This window comes from Hylobates moloch, unplaced genomic scaffold, assembly GCF_009828535.3.
Source record: "Hylobates moloch isolate HMO894 unplaced genomic scaffold, HMol_V3 SCAFFOLD_6, whole genome shotgun sequence".
Classification (NCBI taxonomy): domain Eukaryota; kingdom Metazoa; phylum Chordata; class Mammalia; order Primates; family Hylobatidae; genus Hylobates; species Hylobates moloch.
The window spans coordinates 16,609,163-16,629,685 of NW_026652281.1; the positions used below are offsets into that span (position 1 = coordinate 16,609,163).

Consider the following 20,523-nt stretch of genomic DNA (forward strand, 5'->3'; position numbering starts at 1 on the left):
ATAGCCTGCTTCCTTCATTCTAAAATACTGTAAGCAAGGCCATGTAGTATCTAGAATCTATAAAAATGCAATATACTGATATTATAAACATTTTTCCATCTGGAGCTGTATCTTGTGATCTATTACTTCTTTTGTGCATAACTTCTATTTATTTATAAAAGAAATAGGAAAATACTAAAACCTGTGACAAAAAAAAAAAAGATATCCAAAGGTGGTTCCTGTGGAAGATCTGCCAGCAGCAAAGTGATTAAATAATTTATTTACAAAATAGGCTTTATTCAACTATAATTTTAAAAGACAGGACTAAGGAAAAAATGCTTCCATACTTAGCTTGGCCAGATATGATTTCAGTTTAAAATCCACCTATCCTGTTTCTGCTGACTATCTCAAGGTACTCTGAAAATAATATTGCATTAAACAGCATATTTCTTTCACATGCACATCATCCTAAAATTTTCCAGTTTGTAGTTGAGCAAACTTAAGTACCAAGAGTGGCCCCAGGCTTGGAGAGGAAGTCAGTATCCGGAAGGATTCTTTTGCTGAGTGGTTTTCAGCAAAAGGGGAAACAGGTCTGTAGTAGGCAGCCCATGGATTACCCACCAGATGTAGAGCAGATTCTTCCAGTATCTACCCTCATGTATCCCTTCCTTTTGGACATGTATCTCTTCCCTCTCAAGTCATCCTTTATATTTTCCTATGTAAACACTGCTGAGGTTTTTCCCTTTTTCAGTTCACTCTTAGCATAAAACTGGAAAAGGTTTTTTGCGTGTAAGGATAGATATCCTTGAATAGTTTTGTCAAAGATTTGACAGCCTCTCTTTTAAAAGAGAAACCAAGGTGGTAAGCCTCATTTTTCATATACGCGGCTCAATTTTCTTTCAGGACCTTGGCTAGCATCTGCTTAAAACCCCTCCAACTTGCCACTGAATTATATAACAACCACGATCACTAGAAAAATGACTTAGATGTAATTTTGTGGTAAATTTGACCAAGAGAATTTTGAGTCTTATTTTCATAGGGCAAGTTTCTTCGTCCCAGCTTTCCATTCCTTTGTTATTCAACGTGTGGTGTGGGACCAGCAGCAGCATCGCCTTGGTACCTGTAAGAAATGTCGAATCTCAGGCCCTGTTCCAAACCCAGTGAATCAGAATCCACAGCTTACGATTTCTAGATTTCCAGCACGTTAATCAACAGTCTGATGGCTAGAGGAAAAGCAATGATTGCTATATTTTATGATCCCCAAACCAAGACGTGTGATCTGACAATGGGGAAAATGATTTAATGTGGGCACCATTGTCAAAAGTCTTGACCCTGTGGTTGATGCCCCCTACCCTACCCTACCCAGGACCCTGTGCACATTGGTGCTGGGCCAGGTGTGCCTGTCCTGCTCATTAAGAATCAGATGTAAAACAAATGCCCAGGCAGAGGTTGGCCTTTGCTTTCTCCAGAACTTTGTTTTATTACCAACACTTGCCAGTAACAAATGCCCCTTTAAAGGTGTGTTGCTTTCAATGCGTAATTCCCCACTTTGGCCACTCAGAGATTTTAAGGGGCTTGGAACATCTTCAGTGCTAAAACGGATCTGAACACTAACAAATGCCATCTTGCTCCGGTGTTCCAGGGCACGTAGGGGCGCCACTTCCCTGCAATCATATCAAGCTCGTTGATGTTGAGGAACTGAACTACTGGGCCTGCAAAGGAGAGGGAGAGGTAAACAAGGATTTAGCCATTCATGCCTGTGGCTGCTACATGTAGTGAGTAAAAACAAACAAGAACAGTAGGGATGGAATGATTTTCCTTTTGCCTTGTGTATAAAGTCATTTTAAACTACTGATTAATTTGACTCAGCTCAACTCAGCATCTCCTCTCCCGTTTATGAGGCAACCAAGAGCCAGTGCTGGGACTGAGCTGGTCTAAATCAAGATTTGGAATTCCCAGGCTTTTAAATTAATTTATTTATTATTATTATTGTTGTTATTATTATTATTATTATTATTATTATTTGAGACAGAGTCTCGCTTTGTCACCCAGGCTTGAGTGCAGTAGTGTGATCTCTGCTCACTGCAACCTCCGCCTCCCAGGTTCACACCATTCTCCTGCCGCAGCCTCCCAAGTAGCTGGGACTACAGGTGGCCGCCACCAAGCCTGGCTAATTTTTTTTTGTATTTTTAGTAGAGACGGGGTTTCACCGTGTTAGACAGGATGGTCTCGATCTCCTGACTTCGTGATCCACCCACCTCGGCCTCCCAAAGTGCTGGGATTACAGGCATGAGCCACCGCGCCTGGCCCTTGATTAATTAAATTTTTAATAGAGACAAGGCAGTGCTCTGCCACCCAGGCTGGAGTGCCGTGGCGTGATCATAGTCCACTGAACTCGAGACCATAGCCTCGAACTCCTGGGCTCAAGCAACTCTCCTGCTTCAGCCTCTCAAGTAGCTAGGACCACAGGCATGTGTCACCATGCCAAGATAACTTTTTATTTTTTTTTTAGAGATTGGGTCTTGCTGTGTTGCCCAGGCTGATCTCAAACTCCTGGCCTCAAGCAATCCTTCCTGCCTCAGCTTCCCAAAGCACTGGGATTACAGGTGCTAGCCATCACGCCCAGCCCCAAATTTTGTGAAAATTCATTTTTTCCCCTAACTGTGTCATGGCCTGCTGCTGTGTGATCTGTCCCAGCAGAAACATGACCCTTTACAAATAGGCCAGATGGAGTAGATAGAGCTGGCCTGTACTTGTTCATTCCATGGGAGTGAGTGGGAATGATTGCCTGTTAATGGGGCAGGGGGCTGAAGCATCCCTGGTAGAATCAGCCAGCCATCAATATCTAGGATGAATCCCCATCAAGTGTCACAGAGCAGCATGTGGCCAAGGCCAGAGGGCTCCTGAGGGAGAAGAGATGACAAAGGCCTAGAAGGTCGGGGCAGGGGAGAAAGATGGGGAGGATGTTGCTTGACAAAAGACAGGAGGCAGTTCAGATGGCTGCTGGCTGTTCCTCGTCCTCTGTTTCCATCCCTGCCATATCCACAGTGGCTTTCCTGATGGATTGTGCACCTTATCTCCGTATGCCTGGTGACAGCCTCCCATCTCCTCATTCCTCATGCTGTGGCTGAGAGAAGCCATGGTTTTTGTCCCATAGATATGTGTGAGAGGACCAAATGTGTTCAAAGGCTACTTGAAAGATCCAGACAGGACGAAGGAGGCCCTGGACAGCGATGGCTGGCTTCACACTGGAGACATCGGAAAATGGCTGCCGGTGTGTACATTTGGAACCACAGGTCTCCAAACATTTTGGCGGTGGGAGGGTGTGTGATCCGGGTCACTGAGGCAGGAGTCTTCTCCAAATCCCCACTGACAATGACTCATTCAGGAGCACCTCTGGGGTCTGGGGGGAGGCGCTTCCTTCCCTGAGCCCCAGAGCGTCTTCCTCTTCTCACTCCATCTCATGAAGGTGATGAGGGACCTGTGCAGGTGGGTGTGGCTGAGGTCTTGGAGACTGAATTCCTATCCTTAATGGTTCCCAGAAAGACATCTGACAGTGTGTGGAATCTGATGTGAAGTAGGAGGAACAGGGGGTACATGTCTCTAGGACGTCTGAGAAGGGCAAGGCCTGCAAGCCCTCCAATGCTGGCCCCCAGCCAAAAGGTGGCACTGAGTGAAGGGGAAAGCTTGGAGACAGGTGGGAGAATGCCTTAGTTCCTGTGGCTTTGCCAGCAGTTGCTCACGTAACCTTGAGCAGAGCCTCATCCCCCTCTGTGGCTTCACCTTGACTCACTTACAGAACAGGAGAACAAGCCTTCATAGCATTCCTTGGCCATGGCCCCCAGCTTTTAGCCAAAATCACTTTGCCTCATTCTCTCATTTTTAAAATAGGGATCATAACGTTGCTTACCTCTGAAATTATTGTTGTATTGTGCAAGATCTGGACTTTATCCTTTATTATTTATTTATGAAATGGAGTCTCGTTCTGTCACCCAGACTGTAGTGCAGTGATGAGATCTTGGCTCACTGCAACCTCTACCTCCCAGGTTCAAGCGATTCTCCTGCCTCAGCCTCCCCAGTAGCTGGGACTACAGGTGCCCGCCATCACATCTGGCTAACTTTTTTGTATTTTTAGTAGAAACAGGGTTTCAACACGTTGGCCAGGCTGATCTCAAACCCCTGACCTCAAGTGATTTGCCATCTCGGCCTCCCAAAGTGCTGGGATTACAGGCATGAGCCACTGCACCCAGCCTGGATTTTATCCTTAAAAAATGTTTTTAATAAAAGAAAGAAAAATAAAGTTATTTTTGTGAGGAACAAATGAGATTATGCCTGCAAAGCACTTAGCACAGTACCGGGCACATAGGAGATGCTTAGATGAATGCTTGGACCAGAAAACGGTTGTCACTGACACTGAGAACTCTTGCCAGGAGCAGCCCACCCCAGGAACCTCTGCTGTGTCTTTGGGAAGTGCTAAGGTTTGGGTGGACATTTTGAGGTGTTGAGTTAATGAGGCACGTGAATGATGTTGAGCCCAAGGGGGGGCCGAGTGGGCTGGTAAATGGATCTGCCCCTGCTTGGGCCTGTGTACTTCCCTTTGAGAAACCCTCATGCCTGCCCCAGACAAAGATGTATCTCCAGTGAGTGCCCTGGCCCAGGGACTCTGCTTAGGGAAGATATGCATGATTAGACAGTTCCCAACCCAATGTGATGGGCATGAGCTGGGGGCACACTGGGGGCACACTCACCTCGGGAGAGGCAGAGGAGGACAGGCACCTACTGCATCCAAGTCTTAGGATATGAGTCATGTTTCAAGAGGAGGGAGTGGGAAGGAAAATCAGGGCGTGATAGTAATATATGCTGAGTAGAGGCACCAGACATGCGAAGCAACTAATTCCAACTGAAGACCCATAGGTGTGGAAGAGAGAGGCTAGAGAGGTCAGCAGGCCCTGAACATCTGCAGAAGGTGGATTGTCCTGTCGGCTCAGGAAGCTTAGGCTTCAAGCCCCCTCACTTGCATCAGCCCCTTCCAAGGCCCTGCAGTTCATTTTACCTAGATTTTCTTAAAGAGGGCCCTCAGTATTGTAAAAGCTTGAAGTCTCACAAATCCCTGGATCTGCTGCTGATGCCCTGTAACTTGAATGAAACCATCCACCATTTAGGGGGTAATATGAAGCAAATAAATGAATTCATGTAAAGCATTTAGTGTTGTGCTTGAGCACAGAGCCTAAAGTTGCAGGCAGGTAGTCTGTGAGAGTCCATTTTTAAAATTATTATTTTTAAATGATTTTTGAAATTTAATTAAAACTGATTGCAGCTATTGAGATACTTATTTTTCTATATTTCTCATGTAAAGCAAATCATGCATTCTTGACATAATTCAACTTAACCATGATGTGACTTTTAAAATAATATTTTTCCTAAAAATTGTGTGTGACCTTTCCATTTATATTCACAAATGAGATTGATCTGTAATTTTCCTTTTATATACAACCCTATAATGGTTTTATTGTCAGCTTATTGAATGAGTTGGTAAGTGGGTTTTTTCCCCGTTTTTTGGAAGAGTATGTTCAAGCTTTGAATGATTCATTCTTGAAATTTAGGTAGAAATCATCTATAAAGACATTTGTGCTTTTAAAAATGTTATTTTGAAATCATGTTAAGTAGATCAAGGAATAAACATAGTCTTCTGGTCCAGAAGGATCGGGATTCAAATCCTGGTTCCCCAACTCCTAGCTGTGTGGCTTTGGAGGAGTTAACTAAGCTTTCTGATCCTCATTTTCCTCATCTGTGAAACAGAGGTGGCAACACTCAGCTAATGGACCATGAGGATCAAATAAGCTGGAGTAGGGAAAGTACCTGATGTCTAGCCTGGGTTTTGAGCAAAACAGAGTCTGCTTATTTTTCTCTTTTGGAGAGATTGCTCTGGCACTGGCAGATCAAGCAGATGGAATAGAGACAGAGTGTGTGCAGAAGTCCAGTCAGAAAGTGGTTTTGCTGGGAGGAGGTGGTGGATATGAGATGGATTTGTGAGCAAGGACAGGTGAGTCTGACCGCTGGAGATCCCAGGAGAGACAAACAACAAAGTCATCTCCAGGTTTGGGGTTTGGAGGCTGGGGCAGGCATGAGAAGCTTGGTCGTGAGTTTCATATAGGAGCATGTTACATCCTCTGAGACAAACAGCCTAGTTTTTGAAGCATTCCAAGGGTATTTGGGTTCTGGATCTGGAGCTCAGTGAAGAGCCGGAAGCTTGAACTGACTTGGGAGTGACCAATGAAGAGAAAACAGTGGTTACTCCAAGGTGCATTGTCAGTGGAGGTGAGGGGAAAGAGGCCTACCTAATCCCCTTGGAAGCTCAAAAATGTCGAGGAGAGTCAGGGAGGTGAGGACGGCTCCTGGAGGCCAGTGGCACCAGCACTCCCTGTCCAAGGAGGTGACCTGCCTGCTGCAGAAGTCCTACAGGGGCCTGGGCTCCTAGTGACATCTGGCATGTCGGGTAGGAGTCACAGGGGCTCTGTCAGTTCTGTGCTATATGCCAGGGGATGCAGAGGCTGCTCTTTAGGGGTGGAGACAGTAGCTGGGCAAGAGACCTGAGTGTAGTCTAAGGGAGTGATGCTTAAGCAAAGATGCTGGTGAGAAAAAAGGCAGCTGGAGCAAGGGTGTGTGCAAGAGGGGTGCCCTGATGGAAGGGCGGTGGGCCTCCGAGAAGGAGGAGGTGAGGATACCTGCTGCTAGGCATGAGGGTGGCAGTGGTGGGAGGACAGTGTAGGCGGCTAACTGCTGAGGGGAAAGGACAGTGGATGCTCACGGCCCAGCAGAGCTGGGATGCCTTCAACCTGCGGTGCACAGTGGTTCTCTCCAGGAGCCCTGCAGCTCCCTAAGAGTAGACACAACAGATGGAAAAGAAATTGGGGTGGGGTCTGCTGGGTGGGGTAGGGCAGGGAGTTACGGCACTGAGGAGCAAAGACTTCAGGCTTGAGAGTGCCATGTTCTTATAAAGCTGTTTGTCCAACTCTACAGGCAGGAACTCTTAAAGTTATTGATCGGAAAAAGCACATATTTAAACTTGCTCAGGGAGAATATGTTGCACCCGAGAAGATTGAGAACATCTACATCCGGAGCCAACCTGTGGCGCAAATCTATGTCCATGGGGACAGCTTAAAGGTGAGGCCCCTAGGCTTCAGCCCTCCTACATATCCTGTGCATGCTGAAAAACCCAGATTAAACATTAACCTCCAATCAGACACCAGGATTCTCCTCTGCATTTTAAAACATGAGAGAAAACTCCTTTTAAAAGGAGAAATCTTACTTATAGTTTGTTAAAATGTAATTAGGTCAAGTAAATTGTCTGAAGTAGTACTAATGAACATTCCCATTCGTTTTCACTTATGCTCTACTTACTTCCAAGGATTTTTGAGATAAAATACTAGAGCAAGATTCAGGGTTTCTACTGTTTTTATTTTTATTTTAAAAATTATTATTACTATTATTATTATTGAAACAGGGTCTCGCTCTTTCACCCCGGCTGGAGTATAGTGGCACGATCATGGCTCACTGCAGCCTCAACCTCCCTCCTGGGCTCTAGCCATCTTTCCACCTCATCCCCTTCCCCCTCCCTCCCCATCCCCAATAGCTGGGACTACAGGTGCATACCACCATGCCCAGCTATTTTTTTTTTTTTTTTTAATTTTTAGTAGAGACAAGGTCTTACTATGTTGCCCAGGCTAGTCTCGAACTCCTGAGCTCGAGTGATTCTCCTCCTGCCTCAGACTCCCAGAGTGCTGGGATTAGAGGCATGAGCCATCACACCTGGCCTATTTTGATTTTTTTAATATGCAGATGAACTTTACAAATTAATAAGTACTGCAAAAAAATGTACTAATGGTACTGATACTAATATAGGTTACTAGGATTCAATTATTTGGAGGAGTTTTATACTTATTTTCCTTTCAATATTATTTAGATTTAAAGTCAGAAAGATCATGAGTATATTCTATGATATCTAAGATATCAAATATATTCGCTCTGTCACCCAGGCTGGAGTGCAGTGGCACAATCTCGGCTCACTGCAGCCTCTACCCCCAGCGTTCAAGTGATTCCCTTGCCTCAGACTCCTGAGTAGCTGGGACTACAGGCACCCACGACCATGCCTGGCTAATTTTTTTTGTTTTGTTTTGTTTTTTTTAGTAGAGACAGGGTTTCACCATGTTGGCCAGGCTGGTCTTGAACTCCTGACCTCAAGTGACGTGCCTGCCTCAGCCTCCCAAAGTGTTGGGATTACAGGCGTGAGCCACCATGCCTTGCCCGATATCAAATATGTTCTGCACTGTCATTGCATTTCTATAAATATTATGAATTGTTTTCGAAGAAATGCTTTAAAAATCAAAATAGCCTGGCATGGTGGTTCACGCCTGTAATCCCAACACTTTGGGAGACTGAGGCAGGAGGATTGCTTGAGCCCAGAAGTTCAAGACCAGCCTGGGTAACGTGGTGAAACCCTATCTCTACAAAAAATACAAAAATTAGCTACATGTGGTGGCGTGCATCTGTAGTCCCAGCTACTCGGGAGGTTGAGATGGGAGGATCACTTGAGCTCAGGAGGTCGAGGCTGCAGTGAGCCATGATCATACCACTGAACTCCTGCCTAGGCAACAGAGTGAAACCTTGTCTCAAAAGAAAAAATAAACAAAATGAAGAAGTCTTTCATGAATGAAGATCGTATCAATGAAACCATTTCAACGTGGTTTGGTAATCCTGGGAAACATTTTGGTTCATAGAATTTGGATCAGAGAGTTGTTTGCTCAGCCTCCTAAAGATGTGCTGATTTGAGATTGGCATGAGAATCAAAGGTGCATATCAGTCTAACTTTACTGATTCTTAATGTCCTTATTTTTTCATATAAAACTAGGGGAATATATCAGAAAATGAATGGTATGATATATTGGCAGAAATGTTTCATGACATCAACAAATGTTTTATAAACGTATACTTAGTTTTTGAAAAAGGTGGAGTCTGAGAATATTAATGCTGGACCGCAAATAACCACTTTAAATGCATTTGTTGTGACTGTGTTCTCCTTTGGTGAGCACTACAGGCCTTTTTGGTAGGCATTGTTGTGCCTGACCCTGAAGTTATGCCCTCCTGGGCCCAGAAGAGAGGAATTGAAGGAACATATGCAGATCTCTGCACAAATAAGGTTGGTATCTTGGGGCTGTCTCCTGAAAGATTACTGAATGTTTTATGATACCACGTAATGAGAAGACAGAAAAGCTGTAGACCAGTGAAATTCGAGTTCATACGGAATTTCTAACATTACTTTATACATAGCGGGGTTTCTAAACCAGCGATTTGTCTTTTTGTTACTGAAGAAACTCATATTTCTTCTTAGAAAGATTGACAAATGTTTGGATTTTAAGCCAAGAGACACCACAGAAAGCTTATCCAGCCCTGTTGCTTTGTGGCTTAGAGGAGAGTCCAGGGAGGGTGGTAACTTGCCCAAGGTCACACAGCTGGTTAGCAGCAGAGTCAGATGCGAGCATAGGCTTTCTGACTCACCTGCCATGCTCCTTCAGATGTAAGGTGGTTTTTGTGTCTACTGGGTGTAGACAGCTAGTCATGGAATAGAAAAAGGAGCACAATTCTTCCTACTTAGAGCATTAGCTATTCACACCTTCCTGAAACCTTCTAATGGCACACCTAGAACTCTGTGGAGGAGGTCGCCGTGCTCTGACTTAGTGTAGCCCCTTGAGTCACATGGTCCATTTCTTGGTAGTAGCCATAGACTCTCCCTCTTCTACTGGACCCTGGGCCCTGGGCTCATCTAGGGTTAGCAAGACTCACCAGGCTGACCAAAAGGCTGCTTTAAAAAAAAAAATTGAGTGGTCCCTTAGCCCATTCATGGTCACTCCTTTGGCCATTTCAGGTACTTACTTGCCTGATGAGAGGTGGTAATTGGAGTGCTGCCAGGGAGTATCAGCCTCAGTTGCGGGCTGTGGGTTAGCACATGTTGGCACAATCATCAGTTGCACTTTACTCAAAAGTGTTGTTTCCTCTACCTCCATTTTGAAATGTGTTCTTGTCTTGTAATTTTTCTCATATGGTTTGATTCAGGATCTGAAGAAAGCCATTTTGGAAGATATGGTGAGGTTAGGAAAAGAAAGTGGACTCCATTCTTTTGAGCAGGTAACTGTTACCTTCCCCATACTCGTTACAGCCCTTTAGGCAGTGATGAAAATTAAATTAACCCATGGTGACCCTGACCTAGATTCCTGACTTTTCATGGTGTGGCCCGCCAGCAGGCTGTGTACCAATGGACCCCTGAAGGCCTGTTCCAAGCTGCCTCCTGAACCAAAATAGGTCACATGTCAAAAGAAATTGCACTCGTCCTTATAATTACAAACTTTAATAAGGCTGAAATAATACCCTAGCTGTCACTAGTAAATCATGTGTACATCATCTGTCTTCCAAGCTTCCTGCATTACCACAGATGACAGTCCTATCTTATTTTTATTTTTATGGGGACCGTCTTCTTGGCTTCAGCAGACAAGCTTACTTGTTAGGAGGCCATTGGAAAGATTGGTCTCCTCGGGCCAGTGATCTGTCAGCCCAGCATGCCCTCTGTAAAGAGGAGGAAACAATGCTTTGGGACAGGACACAGCAGTCTTCCAAGACTTTTTTTTTTTTTTCTGCAAGGTTGGGTTCTTATTGTAATTGAGCTCATAAGCATACTTAGTCTGACTTACATATACCATTTATACATCCTCTTTTGTCAAAAATTCAAAGAGAAAAATGCTTCAAATGGAAAAATATTAATATACTGATTTTTAAAATTTCCTTCTATTTAAAATAATTGTTTTTCATAAGATAAACATTTCATTAAAATAATTGTTTTTCATACAAGTTTATTTCCCCAAATTTAGTGACGGGGTCTTCAAGTTGGACAGGAATCTTTAAATTTTGTATGTTCACTTAATAACCGAAAAACATTTAAAACCAGCTTAAAATATAAAACTCTTATAGTGCTTTAATTTGCAATTTAAAAAAGCATTTTCATGGATTAAAATTTTAATTTTTTAGTTTCAAACTATGGAAATCTAAGCATAGATTCAGGGTCTAAAAATACTGTTTTTCTTTAAAAATAGATCTTTATATTAATCCATTTTGAGAAACACTGCTTTACCCTCAACTGTCAGTATGTTTTAGGGCAATTTAGGCCTGGGTAAATAAATATTTTTTAAAAGTATAGAATCTGAGGCATTCAGGCAAGTTACATTTATCTTTCTGAAAGAAAAAGGTCAATTTTGGCATAAGAACTGACTTCATTGCCCTTCCTCAGTGGGGAGTTGTGTGATGGGATCCTCTGTGATCATGTAGGCCTGGTTGGTCTGGGCCTATGTGGATTTGAAGGGCTGGCTGCAGCCTAAGCTGCAGTTCCCGCGGACATCCTGGTGCATTCACACGGCCCGCATGCCCCCTGCTGGTGTTTGGATGCGGGACCTGTCCCAGGGCACACAGAGTATCATGACACCCAGATTCCTCTTCATGGAAAAAAATACCAACTCTTAAGATTATGCTTAAAAGGTACCTTTAGTTAAGTTTCCAGTGTTAACCATTGCTCTGGTTAGAGCTTTCACTGAGAGGAGATGAGTTCTTGACTTTCCACATGCCTTTCGCAGAGTTTCTGCTCTAATAATCTGCCCTCACCATGGTAACCTCAAATACAGGGAAGTCATGTGGGATCTCAGAGGCCTTTAGTTTATTGCCAAGGCTGTCGCCTTTTGATTTTCTCTGTTCTCATTCTCCTCTTTGTTGGTCTATGACATCCTCCCTACCATAGCCAGTGCGTGCCCTCAGCTGACCACAGGAAAGCAAAAACCAGGCCTCATGCCTGAGGAGGGTGTGCTCTCAGTTGTGATCCAAAGCTCAACATAAATTATTTCAGTTAATCCAAAATCCATTGTCAGCTTGTCCTTTTCCCTCTTCCTCAAAAATAATGGCCAATTAAGGCATAACTCTAATTAAACACACACATACACACACAAATAATGAATTCAAGTTCAATATCCAAAGTTTAAGTCATTCAACAAAAGCTTTAGGCGTTCAGACTTACTGGACTTGGTTGATCCGAATTAAACTTTGAATTAGAAAAACAATTGATGTAATTTAATTTCCAAGAACAGACAATTCCTAGAACTAGGCCAGCCATTATTAATTTATGGAGATCTTTGGAAGATATATTTTAATGAGTAGATAGGTGGCTGGGAAGTATTTGAGCATACTTAGCCATGATTTAACCATTTGTTTGACATTTATATGCCTTATTAATTTGCATAGGCAATACAATGTAAACTTTGACACTTGATATTTTCAATTTCTGACTAATTAAGCACTTACTAAAAATATTTTATTGTATTTCCTGTCATTGAAATGAACACTTACCTAACCAATTTGCCTTTAAATAAGAAAATGAGCATTTCCTTAACTCATGTAATTGGTTTTTTTTTACTTTGTCTTTCCTGTTCTAAATTATTCACTCTGTGTTTATTCTCTACAAGCAATATTGCGTTAAAGGATTTCATTAAGACCATTGAAAAACTTAAAATACTATGTCTCTAAAATTATGAAAAGTTTGTGCTTTTATGAGTTGGCATAAATGGACAATTTTGAGGAATTTTATTCCAATGCCATATTTAAATGTCACAGTATTTCTGAATTATTTTTTAAAATCCTGTAGCATATCTTTTCAGTGAAAAGAGTATGGTTTCAGGAAGGGAAGCTAATATTAGGCATCTCCCTTTTTCTTTTCCCAACAAAAGCTTTGCTAGTTAAAAAATGGAAATTCCAGTTTCATGAAGTGTTTGGCATAAAGAGAGAATAAGGACTCTCATACCTTTTTTTTTACAAGTTCACAATTGGACAGTTTGGCTTTATGAGAAAATAATTATTATAAAAAATGAACATGCTTTTATCATTGATTCACTTCTGAAAAAAACTATAGGTTTGTGGCCCACAGTTAAAGTCAGTGTCAGTTAAACAACTGGCTGACTCATTTTTTTCCACTCACTGCCTATATTTTTTAGTCACTCAAGCAGGTTGTATAGGTATTTTCATAGAAGGATTTAAATTGTCCAAGGTCCGTAGGTCAGACCAGACTAGGGACTGGCATGCAGCTTTGACCTGCTCACTAAGGGACTGAAAGGTGAGCCCAGAGCAGGCTGCCATATTGCTTGGGCTTCTGCAAGGCTGTATTTAATGATATAGTCTCTTCTCAGGCAGAACTATTTTGTAGACAGCCACATGGAGCTGCAGATGTCCCACTCAGCCATTTAGGTTTGGGGAGGTAGCTGGCTCGGCAGATATTCCAAATCTACCTGTTGATGCCGTTCTTTCTTCCTAAGATCATAATGTTTTCTTTTACATTTCTACTTAACCATATAAATGACATGATATACCTCTCCTTATGAAATCTATATTTCCAGTACTGTATTTTTTAGTAGTTTCTACTTGTCACTGCTGGCTTTTCAAAGATATTCACCTCAAGTTCCCATACTGAACATAGACTCTTGTCCCAATTACACAATGTTCTCCACATGCTGTTAGGAATGCAGACAAGCCAAAACCCAGGCTACAACACTGAGAAATTATATCTTGGCATTTGTATCTCCTTTTTAAAAGCATAGTATTAATTTTAATAACAAAAGAAGGTGGATAGGTGGTTTGCACTTACCAGAAGCCTTCATTTGATAGTGCTTCTACAGAAAGAGAAATTTTTTTGAAAAGTTAAGGATATTAGTACTGTCAATTTTTCAGTTTTTCATTTTTACAGTAAAGGTTAGTTACTACTGCATTAAATCCCTGTAACTGAGATTAAATTTGATTTTGATTGTGTTAATGTTTTCCTTAATTAATTTTGTCATCAAATGGTGATTTCCAAACTTATTTAAGTAGAACTTGGATGACATATAAAAATTGAGCATGCACAAAACATAAGAGCAGTGCTACTCAGGTTGGTTTAGGGCTTGAGCCAGAGCTTCTACACACACACTTTTCCTCCTAAGCACCTCACCTCATCTTCCCACCCTTCTCCATCTCCTTTCTACCCTTACCTATCTAAACCCCACTTCTACACCATCCCCAGCAGTGGCCTCTGCAGATCACCTAGTTCTCAGTGCACTATGGTTTAAAAACGTCTCCCTTGGGACCTGTTTCCAATAAATATTGGGTCTCCTAGGATGGTTTATGTTTTGTAACAACAAATTAGGAAAAAAGTATATTCTATAGGGTACAAAGAACAGCAGCCCTATTCCTTACTGAATCTGTGCTTCTTTGAATATCAAGCACACTGAGAGAGTTTTTAAACAAAACCCTTTTTACAATAACCATATCTGATTTTGAAACACTTGATGATACACATCTTTAGCCAAAATTTCCAGCTATTTAAGATGATACCTATCTTTAGCCATAGATGATACCATAAAGATGATGCCCATCTTTAGGCAAGATTTCCAGCTATTTAAATTGGATACCCTAGAAATCCTCTCAAAAACAATCTTCCCATTTCTCTTGGAGAGATTTTTCCAAAATGGGTATTCAGCCATGCCATTGCCCTAACTAAAAACCTTCAGTATCTTACTATTGTATTTGGAATAAAATTTGAGCTCCTCCATAAACTGGCTCATCTACCACTTTAGCTTCATCCCTCACACTCTTTGCCTCTTATTTTATGTAACAAGAAACCACTTAGAGTTCCCTTTTCACACTCTGCCATTTCTCACTCCCATGGCTTTGTTTTGGTGTTGCCACTGCCTATAATGCCCTTCTCCACCCACTTTTCCCCATTTGCTGGTTAACTATAACCCATTATTTAACATCCATCTGATTTGGGAAGTCTTCCCTGACTGTCTCACCCTCTCCCCTCCTATGCCTGAGATGGGTGCCCTTTATCTCATGCATACCATACTGATAATTGCCCAGTGTTTCTCTGTCTCCACTACTGGATGTGAATGTGCGCTCCCTAAGGGCAGAGGCATTCATGATTCCTCTTTGTATCCTCAGTGCCTGGCATAGAGTAAGCAACTAATTCATTTCTGTTGACTGGCTAAATGAATGAATAGGAAGGAAAAAAGTTGGCTTTTAGATACGTAAAATAGGCTGAAATGTTCTCAACATAATTTTGACTTAGCATAATGTCTGTATGTCAATATATCTACTCTCATGTGCCTGTTTGCTTTTTCCCATGTATACTATAAATACTGTGCTCTATTCCTATTAAAGATGTATTCTGCATTTGGTTTTTAGGTTAAAGCCATTCACATCCATTCTGACATGTTCTCAGTTCAAAATGGCTTGCTGACACCAACACTAAAAGCTAAGAGACCTGAGCTGAGAGAGTACTTCAAAAAACAAATAGAAGAGCTTTACTCAATCTCCATGTGAAGTTCAAGGAAAGTTCTCAGTATAATGGACTGTGTAGCAATATTATAGTTATTCTTGAAAGTAATGAGTCAGAATGACACAGCTGGAAATGAATAAGCATCTGATTTTATGACTGAGCCTTTTCCTGTCCCAAGAGGTCTTTAACAATATTTTCTCTATCATCAATGAGTACACTTTATTTTTATTATTAAAATTATATTGTGGTGGGCTGCTAAAAATATCGCAAATGGCAATGTAAAAATCAAGACATTTTCTCAAGAACTGTGTACCACTAAAAGTAATATATTGTCAATGTTCACAGAACTATTAAACATAAAGGAAAAACATAAGTGATATATTGTACTTAATTATTTGTGAAATAGTAACCAGATGCAGCAAATATCTAAGCACTGTGGACTACCTCATTCAATAACTGATTGTCAAAATCACAATTAAATCAGACTTCAAAAATTAAAGCTAGGTGTACAGAATCATGCTAAAACAAAACATGATAACTCATAGTCTACGTAACTTCAGAGTCTTTAAACATGGCAATCCATATTGTCATATGTGAAAGTTTTCTCTCTGATGTTTACTTTCATTCATGAAAAATGAAAATTCAGAAATTCTTTTTTTTCTTTTTGTTTTGAGACAGGGTCTGCTCTGTCACCTAGACTGGAGTGCAGTGGCTCAATCATGGCTCATTGCAGTCTCCATCTCTGGGGCTCAAGCTATCCTCCTGTCTCACCTCCCAAGTAGCTGAGACTACAGGCACACACCACCACATCTGGCTAATAGAAAATTTTTTTTTTAGAGATTTTGCTCGGGCTGTCTCAAACTCCTGAGCTCAAGGGATCCTCCCGCCTTGGCCTCCCTAAGTGCTAGGATTACAGGCATGAGCCATTGTTCCCAGCCAAATTCAGATATTATTAAAACACATGTCATATTTATATAGTAACTTACAAAGACCTTTCAATACATTTTCTCATTTATTAAGCTCATTAAAGTATTCAGGAACTACCTAGAAAAAATATAAGTAAAACTATTCAAGGATAGTATATGTATGTTCATGGACTTCTTATCATAATGAATTCTAAAAGACATCTGTTGACTCTACAATGAATGGATCCTTGAGGAAGACTTGGGAGAAGAAACTCAGAGTTATTTCTAACAGTAGGCAGCAATTAATGTACCTAAATTCCTTGCTGGGGTCTTCTAGTCTTCCATTCCCAATGTGCCCATGCTATGCCTGGAAACCCTATATGGTTGTAATTCTGAGCAATTTCACTTTTTTTCCAGTAAGAATGTCAAGGCAGAAGGTGGGAAGGAGGGGATATTATTTCCAGGGAAAATAGTTTTTCAACAATATAACTTTGATAAACCTCTTTAAAATGCCCCAAGAAAACTTTTTAAGTCCATAGACAAAGAAATACCCCCTAATGGCATAATTCCATTCCTAAAATCTTTAAATGTGCTGAAGTTTAACCACTAAAACCTCCTTTCTTGCATTATGTATTTAGACACACCCTGTATTGGGGTGTCAACAATTTCTTATAATTAAAGTCCAGATACCATGGACAGCAATTAAATTCCAAGCTATAGATTGTGCCTCTGAAAAAGGCATGGAACCCAGGAAGGTGTTTTTCTTCTGTAGAGACAGGACTCTAAAAGCATACGAACAATCCATATGCAATTCGTGTGTTAATTTAAAATGTATGTGCTCAGTGTTTGTAGTCTAGAAGCTCCTTTCCCTTGGAGGAATGCCAAGCAGTTTGCAAAAATAAATGCTGTTAGTTAAAAACCACATAATCACATGGGCCTATTGAATAAATATGCATCAGTGATTATATACTTATATTTCAGTCTTGTCAAAAGTGACACACAGTTTCATTTGATGTATTTACCCAGTGTTTTTATCCAGTCTTTCTTGGGCATATTTTCTCTGAAGACCCACTGTTGCACTTCTAAATTTGACATTTAAGAAATGCGCTAGTTCTTCTATACACACTGATTTTTAAAGGCGTTTCTGAATAAACTAATACTTAAAATGTTGAAAGTCACATCTGTACAGCATTAGATTTTTATATTTAATATATATTTGACTAATTAAAAGTGAAAATTGTTACCTGAACTGGATATTCATACTATTTTAAGGGCAAGTTGCTTACATTTCAATAACAACAAAAAAAGAAGCTGTTTCCCATTGTCCTCCTAATGAACTGAAATTCATAGTTGGCTTTAAGCCCAAAAGAATTTTGAACAATGTGACATAAACAAGTAATTTAAAACTTATTTTATTTTTACTTTATAATAGTTAGATATGACAGATTATGGACAACTTAATATTTCTTCTTTTTGGCTGGGCGCGGTGGCTCACGCCTGTAATCCCAACACTTTGGGAGGCCAAGGCGGGTAGATCACGAGGTCAGGAGATCGAGACCATCCTGGCTAACATGGTGAAACCCCATCTCTACTAAAAAATACAAAAAATTAGCCGGGCGTGGTGGCAGGCACCTATAGTCCCAGCTACTCAGGAGGCTGAGGCAGGAGAATGGCATGAACCCAGGAGGCGGAGCTTGCAGTGAGCGGAGATCGTGCCACTGTACTCCAGCCTGGTCAATAGAGGGAGACTCCGTCTCAAAAAACAAAAAAAAAACAACAAAAAAAACAAGATTTCTTCTTTTTGCCACTTAAAAGATCTTATATTTCTAGATTTCCAGGTCTATGTGGAAATCATCACACTTGGGCCAATAAATGGGTTAGTGCAGATGTGCTGAGAAAAGTAAATAGTGTACCCTAAATATCTTGCATGTACATTTATCTATTTCTCTGCTTAATGCCACTTAATTTTGTAAGAAATGAGAAATGAAAGCCTATGTATCAGTGGAAAAATCCTTCTTGCTTCAGATTTCCCAACTTTATTCTGGAGGAGAAAAAAATTTGTATTTCTCATTAACAAAGATAGAAAAAGGTCATGTACTTACCATGGTCACGTTCATATTGGGCATTGGATCTATTTAAGCCTAGAAGTATAACAGATAATCAGTTCCTTAAGTGTAAATATGTTCTTAAATGTTTGGCCTTTTTATCTGTTATTCAAATGTATTAGTAATTCTCATATTTTGCAAACAGATCCTTTTGTGTATATTATAAAATATATACCAAACCTGTTTTTCCTTTTGCTGTGGAAGATGTCTTTATATAATATTGAGACTTCCCTTGCAAATGGGAGAGGAGCCTCTGGTCAGGTGTAGTATGTAGGCCTAGCCCCATGTATTAGGAACTCATAAATTCAGAAATCCAAAGATTAAACATTTTATGTCTCCTTCATTTACACAAGTCATGCTTTCATTCTAAATGTAGTTAAAACTACAAGTATGAGAAAAAATAGAACTTTCCATTGGAATTTTTTACAATCAGGTAATGTTTTAGCAACTTGAAATCAGCACTTAATTTGATTGTATTACCTATCAAAGAACCAATAACCTTTCCTTTTTCTGCAGTAAAGAAAATGAAATATCCTTTATTTTCCAAATGTATGAAGCACAAATGTGATATAGTTATTTAAAATATAAAATACTTTAAAATGAATGTAAAGAATGGGGAAATATATTTTTTGCATGAAAACAGGCTACCTACAATGTGCTTAATATCTCAGGAAAAAAAAGATTGAATAACCATATAAAAAAATTAGTAAACTATAAATTGGTTGTATTTCCTTGCCGGTTTTAATTTTAAGGAAGCATTTACATGAAAAGAAAAAAGGATCCTAGTAGTCTGAATTTCCTCTCTAGTATGCTAGAAAATACTTTCTGTGAATTTACAATTAACTGCAATAAGAAGTGGGTTAGCATTCAAGTAAGGTCAATACCCCAAATGAGAAACTCTTCAGTTAGAACACATTAATGGTTGTAACACAGAGGCAGTAGATAAATATTTGAAATGTGAGCATTTCTAAACTTGGTCCCAAATGGAAAGGGTTTCATGAGGTGACAGTGGCTTTTAAACATTCATTTGACTGATTATTCTAATTTTCCTTGTTAAAACATTGCAACAGTTGCATGGGGGAAAATGGACATTTTTTGAAGAATTGCTTATTCTACTTTCAATTTTTAAAAACCGAGGGGATTAAAATATTACTTTTTAAATATGCATAAAAGTATCTTACCTGTAATTACATTTTCAGTTGCTTTGTTATAATAGCATGCATATTAAATATAAAATGCATTTATGAAAATTTTTGTAAAATAAAAGATTTTTCATTTCTCAAAGTTGCTTATAATTACTATTTTATATATTTACGTAATATAATCCCCTCATGTGAGTATATTTGGTAATTATCAATCACAGTTACTGCTTATGATAAACATAGTATAAAGCTACATTACCAATCAGTATACTTTACATCTGTACTCTACGTCCTCTGTTAAAGTTCCACAAACTCCAAGAACTTATGGTCCATCCAGAGAAGAGCTCCTTTGCCCAAGCCTCTGTTGGAATTTTTGCTGTCAGATATCTCCTGGGTTTAAATCATTTTTATGAATACATATCAAATGACTGTCTTCAAACTTTCCATTATGGTGGCCTTTAAAATACCATTTCCATGTCTTTTACTCATGTTCAGAATAATGGATGTAATTTCTTAAAATAATGAATTCTACTGTGTCCAAGATATGCAGATTCTGCCTTCTCCATATGTTTGCTATCATGCATTCCTCCCTATTGTCACAGCTATTAGTGTAGTTTGTGCCACCCTTATCTCTTGTCTGGAATATTACAGTGCTTTCTTAACTAGCCTTCAAGTTTCCACTCCAGCATCCTCAAATTTCACCATCCACATTTCAGCCAGGGCAATCTTTCTAAATTGAAAATCTAGATTGAAAATGCCACTTTTCTGCTAATAGTCCTTCAGTGACTTCCCATAGTTTCCAGGATAAACTTCAAACTTGCAGGTTCAGCACATAGGGACTAGCATCTCTTCTACTCCCTCCTCCATGGAGCCTCGGCTCCAATCATACTCTTTGCTTTTGTAGTTCCCTAAAAGCATCATACTTTCTTGTGCCTACATGCCTTTACACATATAGTCCCTTTCTCCTAGAATGCCCTTTCCTCTAATTCCCCTAACTCCAA

The 20,523-nt window shown here is 40.3% G+C and overlaps 1 protein-coding gene across 5 annotated transcripts in view; it reads left to right on the forward strand.

The window, feature by feature from the left end:
• Nucleotides 1-19,664, forward strand: part of ACSL6 (acyl-CoA synthetase long chain family member 6) — a 61,404-nt gene extending 41,740 nt beyond the window's left edge. For all 5 annotated transcript variants that reach the window (XM_032156506.2, XM_032156502.2, XM_032156500.2 and 2 more), the window contains exons 16-21: nt 1,622-1,710; nt 3,137-3,253; nt 7,000-7,143; nt 9,074-9,175; nt 10,090-10,161; nt 15,277-19,664. In XM_032156506.2, coding sequence (XP_032012397.1) covers nt 1,622-1,710; nt 3,137-3,253; nt 7,000-7,143; nt 9,074-9,175; nt 10,090-10,161; nt 15,277-15,414 — 662 coding nt within the window. In that variant the 3' untranslated portion in view covers nt 15,415-19,664. The remainder of the gene's footprint in view (nt 1-1,621; nt 1,711-3,136; nt 3,254-6,999; nt 7,144-9,073; nt 9,176-10,089; nt 10,162-15,276) is intronic.
• The last annotated feature ends 859 nt before the right edge of the window (nt 19,665-20,523 follow it).